At 40.6% G+C, this 12,115-nt stretch overlaps 1 protein-coding gene across 3 annotated transcripts in view; it reads right to left on the reverse strand.

The window, feature by feature from the left end:
- VAV3 (vav guanine nucleotide exchange factor 3) overlaps window positions 1-12,115 on the reverse strand; it is a 427,744-nt gene that overhangs the window by 302,246 nt on the left and 113,383 nt on the right. For all 3 annotated transcript variants that reach the window (XR_008380216.1, XM_053591975.1, XM_053591974.1), the window contains exon 2: window positions 11,937-12,053. Coding sequence is in view for 2 of the 3 variants with exons in the window: in XM_053591975.1 (XP_053447950.1) it covers window positions 11,937-12,053 (117 nt within the window). In the remaining variant the exon portion in view is untranslated. The remainder of the gene's footprint in view (window positions 1-11,936; window positions 12,054-12,115) is intronic.

Consider the following 12,115-nt stretch of genomic DNA (forward strand, 5'->3'; position numbering starts at 1 on the left):
TCCTACACTTGACATTTCAACCCTTCACTACAGCTTCCCCATGGCAGACTGCTTAGCTCAAGTGCACAGGAGGTCATCTCATGTCAGCTAAAAAGCACTCACTGGCCCTTCATCAGAACCAGTGCAGACCCTGCAAGGCCTGAGGGTCCTCACACTCTAGCCCGAATCTCTCTTGAACCTCAAGATCCAGCTGGCACCAGTTGCGTCTTATACTTGAAATATGAGAACTATCTGCAGAGCTCCAGCATTCCACATGGCTTCTCCCCTCTGTACCTTCCCAAAGGACTTTACCTTCAAGTACCTTCCCCCCTCTGCTTGGAAGCAGGACAGTAAAATCATAAAGAGTGCAGCCTTTGAAGTTAGACAGAGGTTGTCTCAGATTCGTGTTCCACGGCCTACTAACTATGATTTATTTTTATGTCTCTGAGTCTCAGTTTCTCCAACCACAACATGGGGTTATTATGAGGACAAAGTAAAATGGTAACATGAGATATAGCATAAGGTAAATGTGTAATAAATAATAGCCATCCTCATCACTCCTCCTATTTTTTTCTATCTAGATTTAACATAAGGATAAAAAAGTCAAGGCACCTTCCTTAACTATATTTGGGAAGAGCTGATCGCTTTATTCGACCTTCCCACAGAGCACCTTTACATTTGTCAATTATTGCACTTAACTATACAGAGAGTACTAAGCATGCAATATTGTAATCATTTATTTCCTCTGCAATATTGGACACTCCTTAAAGAGAAGATTGAAAGCATCTTTGGTTTAAAAGCCTCTTGAAAAGAGCATATCTATAAACAACCTGAAAAGTATAATGAAATTCTGATAAGCAGTCACGGGCTAAGAATTCCAACATTAAGCTTTCCAGGACTTAATATACACATTCAAGTTAAAAATCATAAATTTTGCATAGGTATATATTTATAGGCAAAGTTGGATAAAGAAGTTACTACCATGTCTACAGATACATATATCTTGGGATATCTGTAAACCTACACCTGTGTGCATATTTACATTAGGAAACCAATAGAGAGAAACTGAAAAACAAAAAGCTACCCAGAAGTTCACTGTTTAGTCTGTGGCGGAACCCCTGAAACAGCAAAGAGAAGTTCTATTCTAGTTCTCAAACTACATTCCCATTACTGGAAATAACATTCTCAGTCGCTACACCAAATGGGAGGCAAAATTAAAATGATGCAAAAGTATATTGACAGTCAAGTCTTTATAGCTTTCTAAAACTGCAATTCTAAGAGAATAGTTGGTATTTCCAAAAGTGAAATAAACACAGGTTAAAAGAAAAAGCTGAAGTGTAGGTGTTTTCAGAGAGGATTACACAATGAAGAGCAAAATAAAATGCAGTACATTGATCAGAAGAGATTTCAGCGTTGAAGAAACTGAGACAAAGGACCCAGCCCCAAGGGGTCTCCTAGAAGAGGCAGGACTAGAGTCTAGCTTCAATGTGCCTTATAATTTGCTTAAAACTTAAATGAAGAAATAGTATCATCCTCCCTCTGGATCTTTCGTATTTCGAGGAGGTTTTCCTTACCACTCTGTCTGGCACCGCTCTCTCCGGCTGCTCATCATCTTACTTTACTTCCTCAGTGGCACCGGTGTAATTATCCTGTTTGTGTATGCTTTGCTCGTCTTGTTTCCTCAGCTCAGGCAGCACCTGGACAGCAGCAACTCTCCTGCCTCCTCCAACCCGTGGCAGGCTGGACATACTGAAGCCTCATCCTATCCTCCACTCCTGCACCAAGTGCTTCATGCATCACCTCTCGCTCTTCCCTACATGCTGTGAGCAGGAACCTTCATTGGGGCCATTTCACAGATCAAAATGTGGAAGCTCTGAAATGTTGAAGAACTCACTCCACTCACAGGTAGCTGGGGACTGAGCAGGATGAAACCCAGTTATGCTGAATCTCAAAATGTCAGAATGAGCTGAGGAAGGCAGCCAATTAATGTGTCCAGGTCAAATTTCTATGGGTCAGAGAAAGAGGAGAAAGGTCCCAGCTGGAACCCAGGGAATGAGCTGAGACAGGTTGGCAAAGCCAAGACCAGCAGGAGTCAATACCTCCAAGGACCAACTAAGCCCAGAGGTCTGGACTAAAGGCATATTCTCAGATTTTATGCAGAGCATGTGTGTCTGTGCATGAGGTAGAGTGAGTGAGAGAGAAAGAGAGATGTCTTGGTCTTGAAGGGAGTCATTACAGACAGGAGGTTGAGGCCTGGGGAAGAATGGGCATTCCAGGGGAAAGAAACAATATCAATAAATATTAATCTGATAAATATGAACTAAAGTGATACCTAAGGCTCCCCCTGAGAAGCTAACTGACTGGACCCCCTTTTGGCCCACAGCGTTTCTAAATCTGAGCTGCTGGCCATGAGAAAGGAGAGCAGACCTGCCTCATCCTGCCCCTTCCCTTCTTAGAGACGTTCTCAGTGACTCACTAACAAGCCCAAGGCCATGCAAGACCCACCTTCTGGTTATCAATATACATAACAAACCACTTGAGTCTGTCCGGTACTCTGTCTCCAATTAAAGGACCCTTTATCTTAAGCATTCCTTTTCACTGACTCCTTTTCTTCTAGACAGAGCCTAACTGATTCAGTCAACTGTCAGCTAAAGAATCTTTAAACCTACCTATCACTGGTAAGCCCTCCACTTCTAGATAGCCAACCTTTGGGGGCCAAAAGAATGTGTGTTTTCTACATATTGACTTATGACCTCACCTGTAATTTCTGTCTCCCTAAAGTGTATAAAACCAAACTGTAACACTCCCCGCCCCCAAGCCCACTTGCTCAAGGCTTCTTGGGGGTGGCTCTGGGTCATGGTCCTCAAATTTGGCTCAGAATAAACCTCCTTAAACTATTTTACTGAGTATGGCTTCTTTGCCATTGACATGAGTCATGACGACTTTAGTAATTTGGTGGGATTGAAGCAAGGGAGTTTACAGGCGTGGCAAAGAGAGAAATAAAATCAGAAAGGCAGGCAAGGGCATGATCATGAAGAATCCTGCGTGGCTTGTGAAAGGGTCCGGATTTTACTCTCTTACATGTATAAGCAACAGGGCTCCATTGTCAAGTCTTAAACCCAAGAGTGAAATGATAGATTTGCATTTTTGGAAGATTAGTTTGAAGAGTCATCTGGAGTGTTTCAAAACTGAAGGCAAGAAAATGCCCAAGAGACAATTTCAATAATCCCATTGATAAGTACCTTACCCAAGGCAAAAGCAGGAGGACTAAAGAAAAGGCTTTTGTTACTGTAAGACAATAAAACAAGATAAAACAATAAGAAAACAGACCAAAAAATAAGCTTCAAAAAAAAAATAATAATAAATAAGCTTCAACAATCACTAAGGTATAAAGAATAATTTCCGCATGGCTCAAGTACTGAAGCTCTACAAGATGAGGTAAGAACTAGAAAATGTGCCCCACACTGAGTACCCCTAGGAAAGTGACATAGATGTAGAGGTTGTTAAAAAGGTCAGCTTTGTCCAACTACAAAGGAGAGGACTAGTACCAAGGATGCAGGACTCGTATTAACAGCCAACCAGACACACACACTAGAGAAGGGGCCTGAGTAGAAAGCCCTTCCCTCCTTCTCTGCCTTGGAACAAGCCTTTTTTGTTCACAGAAGAATGACTCCAGAGCTCTCCCTTAGTTATGTAAATACAGCCAAGTTCCCTACTGTTCAGGAGACCAAGTAAAGGAGGCCTATGAAGTTGACTCTTAACAGTATTCCTGGTTGGCTGAGCCTACTCAAGGCTGTAAGTTGGCTGATTTTGTAGAAAGCCTTCTAGGAGCAAAATAGTACAGAGCCCAAATGCTGCTCTAAGGCTGGAAGAATAAAGAAGACCTGACCCAAGCTGGCTGGCAGGAAAGGATACAGGGAGGCTTGAAGGGAACTCATCACAAAGCCAGGATAGGGTAGCCCACCCAGACGGCCAGGCTCTGTGCAAAAGCTAAAATGGGGGTGGAAAGAAATTGGTTTAGGAAGCATGGGGTTGAGCAGGGCTGAAACTGCAAGAGCACCCAGCATCAGAGAACTAGACCTGTCCCAGGAACCACACAGGACCATGCCAATAACCAATCAATGAGAGGTCGAGCTCCTTGAAAAGTGATGGGGTCCTATAGACCACATAAATTTCAGAGATGTCTGAATAATTTAGGGTGGGAAAAACTTCAAGAGAAATGCCAATCTTCTAGTAAGGGTGAAAGTTCAAACAAGTAATTGTTAAAAACATTTATAGGCCAAGATGATTCATCTTGGTTAACACAGATATCTATGAGAAGACATTTTTAGATGTTGATCAATGTGTATGCACTCAACAATAAGCGTAGATCAAGACATGCTGAGGTGAGGTTCCTAGGGACACCTGGAACCAAGGAAACGTCAAGAGCCTTTGGTTGAGAGGGTTTTCTTATTTCTTCTACTGAGTATGGCTTCTTTTCCATTGATATCAGGATGCATATGGTGCTTGGAAGGGTAAGCAGCCCAGAACCCAGAAGGACTGGGAGCAGGGAATGGAGATGTGGAGAGTAACTAATTATCCACATACAAAATGCTGAGAGGCCAGCTTGGGGCAACAGTACAAGCTAGGCAGGAAGAGGTCCTTGTACTCTTATAATATACCCTGAGGTGGACAAATCAGGCTGACAAAAGGTGAAACACACATATTATAGGACACATCCTGAACAAATACTACCATAAGACATATTATAAGGCATTATAGATAGGGTAGAAATTTGATCTCACAACGTAAAGACAGCTTCATAGCAGAAGGTCTCTGCTAGTCAGCCAAGTTAAAAGAAAAACGCTAAACAAATTAAAATTAATAGAATTTAATTGAGCACCAGGAAGCCCCCCAGGCCAGAGTAGGTTCAGATTAACTATGGACAGATGCCGGCATGGTGGCTCACACCTGTAATCCCAGCACTCTGAGAGACAGAGGCAGAGGCAGGTGGATCGCCTGAGACCAGCCTAAGCCAGAGTGAGACCCCGTCCCTAAAAATAGCTAAGTGTTGTGGTGGGCACCTGTAGTCCAAGCTACTTGGGAGGTTGAGACAAGAGAATCACTTGAGCTCAAGAGTTTGAGGTTGCTGTGAGCTATGATGCCATAGCACTGTACCGAGGATGACCAGGTGAAACTTTCTCTAAAAAAAAAAAAAAATTATGGACAGAAAAAGGAAAGGGGCTGACAGATGTGAGGCATAGAAGCAGGTGAATTAATTACAGTTTGAGTTGGCCACCGTTGATTGGCTAAGACTGGCTGCTGTAATAGACTGAGACTGCTACTTGTTACAATAGCAGTTACAATCAGCTTACACATCTACTTAAGGTACAGTTCACCGCACAAAAGCCTCTTGGTGTGGCCAGTAGATAGCTATAAATTTCTATTACACAAACCACTTAAAAGCCCTCTTCTATATCAAGGTAACCAGGTACCTTCTTTGTTTCCTCCACAAACTCTTTTTTTTTTTTCTTTTGCAGTTTTTGTTTTGGCTGGGGTCCGGTTTGAACTCACCACCTCCGGTATATGGGGCCAGTGCCCTACTCCTTTGAGCCACAGGTGCCACCCAACTCTTATTTATTTTTAAATGGTAATATATTTAAGGTGATGAAGGACCAAATCACCCCCTATCCTGAATCTATCCTGATGTAGCTAATTTGGTTTATATGAGGGAAGTGCGGGGAGCGAGGGCACTTAATGGGCTCAACAGGCAACAACCACCTTCAATGAAAGTTTTACTGCAGATCTCTGAACTAAAATCCCTATGCAAAAAGGCAAATGAAACTTTCTTACCATAAAGCCAAGGAAAATATAATGTATAAGTAACCACATGTGTGAAAATGTGTACATTTTCTTACTAATCTGAGCCAGAAAGAATCAAACCAAATAAACTGAATTTCAAGAAAGCAATACTAGAATCCTTTTTTTGACTTATATATATCTATATCCAGAACTCTGAATAATCTATGTATACCCAAACTACTGGTTCCAGACAGGATCTAAATTCATTTTCAATTATTAATTGAACCAGAAATCAGACAAAAGTTATATAAAGGAACCCTATTTTTCAATGATTTTGAATGGTAGTAATTATTATCACATTTATAGACAAAGACACTAAGGATCAAAAAGGTCAAGTGACAACTCTGAGGTCACACAGAATCCTGCAGAACGTACTCAGTTCTTGTACCATTTTGTTCAAATCAATGAGTATCTGTAATCTTTATTCATCTGTGAATGAATGAGTAGATTGCTCTTTAAGTCGCTTTTACCCCCATATCCTTGGGCTATAATAATTTTGTTATTTCTAACGGTATATAGCACTAAACTGTTTTATTATACATAGCTATGGTTTCTCCCTCCTTCTTTGGCCTTAGATCTCTTTTGAATAAGCACCCTTTTCTCAGTCCATAAGTTTCCATAGTTTATTTAATTATTCTAACCCATGCATTTGGTTCTAGTGATGAGTTCGGGGATAGGGGGAGTCAGTTGTGACCAGTATGATGGGCTGATATGTTTACAGGGGCAGTTTTGTTTTCCTTTCCTCCTGATGTGGAAGTGTGTAGGAGGAGCCACAGCCATCTGGATACCATGTGGAGTTTCCAAATGGACCCAGTTCAGAGGGAAAAGAGCTGAGGATGAGCCTAACAACTTCATGTGACATGGGCCAATGAATTCTTCCCTTTTTCTTCTTTAAGTCAGTTTTTATTAGTTCTCTCAACCAAGAGTAAGACAAATCTGAGTGATTTACTGTGTTTTACCAGGCAGATGATTTCAGGTGTATAGATAGGTAAGTTTTCTTTTATGGTTCAAGTTCCATGCAACTCAGAGACCATTTTTTAGCCTCCCCACCTTCTATTATATGTTGAGGAGGAGATAAGAAGATAGTGTCCCAGAACCTCCGTTTTGTAGCATATGAATAACTAAACAGAAGTACAGGCCTCTTTTCCTTCCCATCGACTTAAGGAATATCATAGATCTTGAGGTTTGGAAGATTGTTTGTCTCTGCTTTAGAGGGTCAAGAAAATGGACACAACTGGCTCCGCAGGCTGTGAATTTGCCCCTGGTGAGGCCCCCAGCTGTGTCTAAGATTCTACTTACTTTTGTTGCCAGAAAGCCAGAAAATGTTTCTTTTTTTGTTTTTTTTTTTTTAAAGAAAGTCAATGGTTTTTTCAGAACATAAACACAATTCAGAGAGGAGCTACAGGGCTCTTAAAAAGGCATCCACACTCCCCACACCTCAGCAATCTTAAACAAGGACTCCATTTCTTTCAGGAAATTTTTCAGTATTTAGCAACCCTAAAGATTTAACCTCAAAGGCTTTGCTAGCTCCTAAATGAATTCAAGTTACTGAGCTCATTTCTCAGACTTTGTGAATGAAGAAACGGGGTTACAGAAAATGTTCCAAATGATTCTACTTTTTGTTGATATTAGTTGAGTTTGAGGGTTTTCATTTGGGGGGAATTATTTTTTGAGACAGTCTTACTGTATCACCCTGGGTAGAGTGATGGCATCATAGCTCACAGCAACCTCAAACTCTGGAGCTCAAGAGATCCTCCTACCTCAGCCTCCCTAGTATCTGAGACTACAGGCACACAATACTACACCTGGCTAGTTTTTTCTACATTTACTAGAGATGAGGTCTTGCTCTTATTCAGGCTGGTCTTGAACTCCTGAGCTCAAGCAATCCATCTAGAGTGCTGGGAGTAAAGGCATGAGCCACCACGCTCTGACAGATGTTGGTTGAATTTAAATTGAAGTGAATTAACATTGAGTAAAGAGTTCAATACTAGAAATCAAAGGTAACACTGAAAGGCAAAATATCACAAGCCCTTTCAAGTGCCCAAAATGTACATTCTTGACCATATGGTAAAAGGAAAATTACCTTTCATTTGTGATTAACATTTTTTCTCAGGATTTTCCAACAACAAACATATCCATATTAAGCCTAAAATTAACAATAGATTTCCTGAACCCAAAACCAAGGGAAAATTTGGACAAAGAATAGAGAGCAGAATATACCACAATCCAAACAGGGATGAGGGTGTAGCTAAAAACAGCCTGCATATGTATAGACAGGAGTCTGTGAAACACTGACCTATTTAGAGAAATTAACTTGTGTTTTAGTTTTTGTTTTGTAAGACAGGGTCTTGCTGTGTCATCCAGATTACAGTGCAGTGATGTCATCATAGCTCACAGCAACCTCAAACTCCTAAGTTCAAGTGATCGTCCTGCCTCAGCCTCCTGAGTAACTGGGACTACAGGTTGTCTGCCACTACAGCCAGATAATTTTTATACTTTTTGTAGCGACAGGGTCTCCCTCTTTCTCAGGCAGGTCTCAAACTCCTGGCCTCCAGCAATCCTCCTTTCTTGGCCTCCCAAAGTGGATGAACCACTGTGCTCTGCCCCAGACTTATAATCTTTAACCACCATTACACTACAGACCCACATAGTATCCTCAATCTTTCCTTTCTTTCTAAAGTATTAATAAAATTAGATCCCAAGTGACAGATCATTTACGTTTTTTAATTTAAAATTCTTTTGGTTCTCTCCCATGAGTTCATCCTTTTCCCTGACCATGTACACAACACTGAGTCCCAAAATATAGAGAACAGACGAGAAAAGCAAACAGCTGAAGCGTCAAGAGTCCTGAGCTCCAAATCCTACTCCCACCCCAGGCAACGAGACCTGAAAATCACTCTCTAACCTCTCCATCTTTTGGTTGCCTCATCTGAAGAATTTTTTTGCAAGATTATTGTAAGAATCAAATGAGGTGAGGAATATTAAGCATGCTGAAAATGCCAAAATGCTGTAAAAACATTAGGTACGGTTATCACAATTAATACATTCCTAGGCAAAAAGGTGCCACGATTACCTGAATTCCAGATTCACCCTTTGCCTGAACTGAGGCAGACAGAAGAACACACAGATGGTTTTTCAAGTGAAAATTTAATTAAATCCCAAGGAATGGAGGAAAATAACCTGCCCACATACTATTAAAACACATACTCACAATGCCAGAAATTATCGTCTCTGAATTAACACTCCATAGTCTTTCAACTTAAAATTTTTAAGCTGCATGAATTATTCCAATTCCCCCACTCACAAGCGAGGGTGTGTAAATGGAGACCTTAAGATTGCCCACACACTGGGACTGAGGTGAAGCCTGCATCAGCACAGCGTGTGTTACGTGCCATGTGAATGTCTGCACCAGGCACAGTGGTGGGGAGCCAGCCAGATCTAGGTTCCAAACATTGCTCCAACTTCTTTTAGATATATGATCTGGGGTGCGATTTTCTCACATGTGTGGTGAAAATAACAGTACCCATCCCATAAGGCTGTTATGATAATTTTAAAAATAATATGAAGATTGAAAAGACCCATTGTAAATGTTCAGTAAGTGGTGGTGTTGGTGGTTTCCCTTAGAATAGATAATGTTTAATACTAATAGTACTGGCATATTATGGAGTAGTATCATCTATTCTTTAACTTTACTAATAGTATGGATACTATTATGGAGTAGTATCATCTATTCTTTAACTTACAGTGGTTTCTGTAAGTCAAATATGGCTCTAAAGAGATAGCTGCAACAGCAAATCTTTGTAGTAGCAAAAATGTAAATGAACTTATAATAGCAAACATAGGTTCAAGTTCTCAAATGCCGTCTTAAGATTAACTGTTTCAGATTTACCATAACCAAAAGATCTTAAGCAGCCAGAAATACATTTATCCCTGAGAAGCACACAGTTAACTCATTTACATTCATTTTTTTATAACCCCGGTCTCCTACAAAGCTTCCATAACCAATCTAGTATGCAATGTTATTCCCACTAGAACAAAGCCAGGCATTTTTAAAGTATTCATATAATTTCGCAATCTTGATCCCAAATCATATAATTTCCCAATCTTACCATTTCTTGTAAAGCTGAATGAAAAAATGAATAGCTCCATAATGAGTTTTCAAAAATCAAGACTTCATCTGTTTTTTAACTTCCCCAATTCTTTTTCATTTTTCATTTCCCCAAAAGAGAGGTCAGAAGAAAGAAAAACCAAAGACTTAAAAGTGGGGGAGAGCCAAGGGTGGTGGCTCACACCTGTAATCTCAGCACTTTGTAAGGCTGAGGTGAGGATCCCTTGATCCAAGGTGTTCAAGGCCAGCCCAAGAAAGAGTGAGACCTTGTCTCTACAAAAAAATAGAAACAATAGCCAGGAATAGTAGCAGAGGCCTGTAGTCCCAGCTACTCTGGAGGCTGAGTGAGAAGGATTGATTGAGCCCAGGAGTTTGAAGTTGCTGTGAGCTATGATGATGCCCAGGCAACAGAATGAGACAATGTTTCACAAAAACAAACAAACAAAAAAAGGGCGGGGGGGGATGTTAAGGGGGTGGAAAAAGTAGGAGGAACAATCCAAGAAGAGCAAAAACAGGAATATCTCAGAGAAGGGTCCACCTTACCAGGGTCTCTACTCCCTGTATCTTTGTCTTTATGGCTGCAGTTCATGGCCACAGAGAAATGTGCTACCATTGCCTTCCATGAGCTTGGCATTCAGTTCCTCATATTTATTATCATATTTTATCCTCCTTCACTTTTGGGGCTTCAACAGTTAAATCATAGCTTGTCAGTGACAAAAGCCATCTGAGAAACCACCTTCTTTCACCCATTTCCTCTCACACAGCTTTCCAAGCTAGAAGTCTCATGCCTGAGCAGACTGGTGACGTCCAGAAGATCAGAGTGAGTCTCTGCCAGGCAGAGACAGGGCCCGGGCCTTCTCCCTCCCCAAGCCGTGTAGCTTCCCACTACGGACTGTGATATGGGACCAAATCCCTTAGGTTCCTATCACAAGTTTGTGTTATTTATTCCCATTACCAAGCAGGCCAATCTAGCCACCCTTCTGATGAGACTCTAGCACAGGGGTCGTCAAACTACGGCCCACGGGCCACATGTGGTGGTGTGAATTGTATTTGTTCCCATTTTGTTTTTTCAAAATAAGATATGTGCAGTGTGCATAGGAATTTGTTCATAGTTTTTTTTTTTTTTTAAACTATAGTCCAGCCCTCCAATAGTCTGAGGGACAGTGAATTGGCCCCGTGTTTAAAAAGTTTGAGGACGCCTGCTCTAGAACTTGAACTAGAAAAAAAAGGGCAAACTTCTCAGTATCATTTATTTTTTCCTTATGTATTTTCATAATGTCATTATGTCACCAGGAGCTAAAGTATCGTCACCTTAAGTCCTGATTTTTTTATGGCTACTTACTTGTAAGAGGTTTAACTTTATGTACGTTCACTTAATATGACCATAACTTTTAAAATAATCATTTCTTTCACCTAACAGACATGTGTTTAGCATACACTTAGTAACAGCAAAATTTTTTAAAATTTCTACGTGAAAAACATCACTAAAATCCAACAAATATGTGCTGAAATCCAAGCAATGGGAATTATTTAATAATCGCAAACATTTCAATGATTCATGTCCTCTCCAAGTCACCCACTCAAATGTTAAAATGGGGAAAAAGGTGACAGAACATTCTCAACTTCCAAAAAACTTCAGTAACTTTCAGATACAGAGTAGACCGGCAGGAAAGAAAACCGCTCCTTCGCCACAAGGGCCCAGTGAACTATCTCAAGGATGAATAATAGTAACCCTAACCTCTGAGGTGACAGCCAGAAAAATCACCTCTGCATAAAAGATTCCCTTATACTCCGAAATTGCAAATAATTATAATCTCATTTGGAAACTTGCTACTGTTGTTTTTTGCTGTTGCTTTGTGTGTGTTGTTTTTGCTAAGCCACAGTACGGTACGTGTGAAATTTTACTATACAGGTGCATAGACCACTTATGCGCCCTACTTCAAGATTTGAAACAATTTGATAAAATGTTCTCCAATGAAAACTAATATAAAAACTAAAATGTAATTACCTTCCCAAAGTCACGAACATCAAACAGGTCAAACGCCTCAAAGAGTTCACTTTTCCTCATTCCAAACGTCTCGCAACAGGCTGTGAGGAATGTTCTTATGTTCTTCAAACAGAGAAACTGCAGAATGGAAAAAAAAAGCTATCAGTATAAAGTGAATTATTCCGAGAGCTGTCTGTCCC

Source organism: Nycticebus coucang, chromosome 5 (genome assembly GCF_027406575.1).
Source record: "Nycticebus coucang isolate mNycCou1 chromosome 5, mNycCou1.pri, whole genome shotgun sequence".
Taxonomy (NCBI): Eukaryota; Metazoa; Chordata; class Mammalia; order Primates; family Lorisidae; genus Nycticebus; species Nycticebus coucang.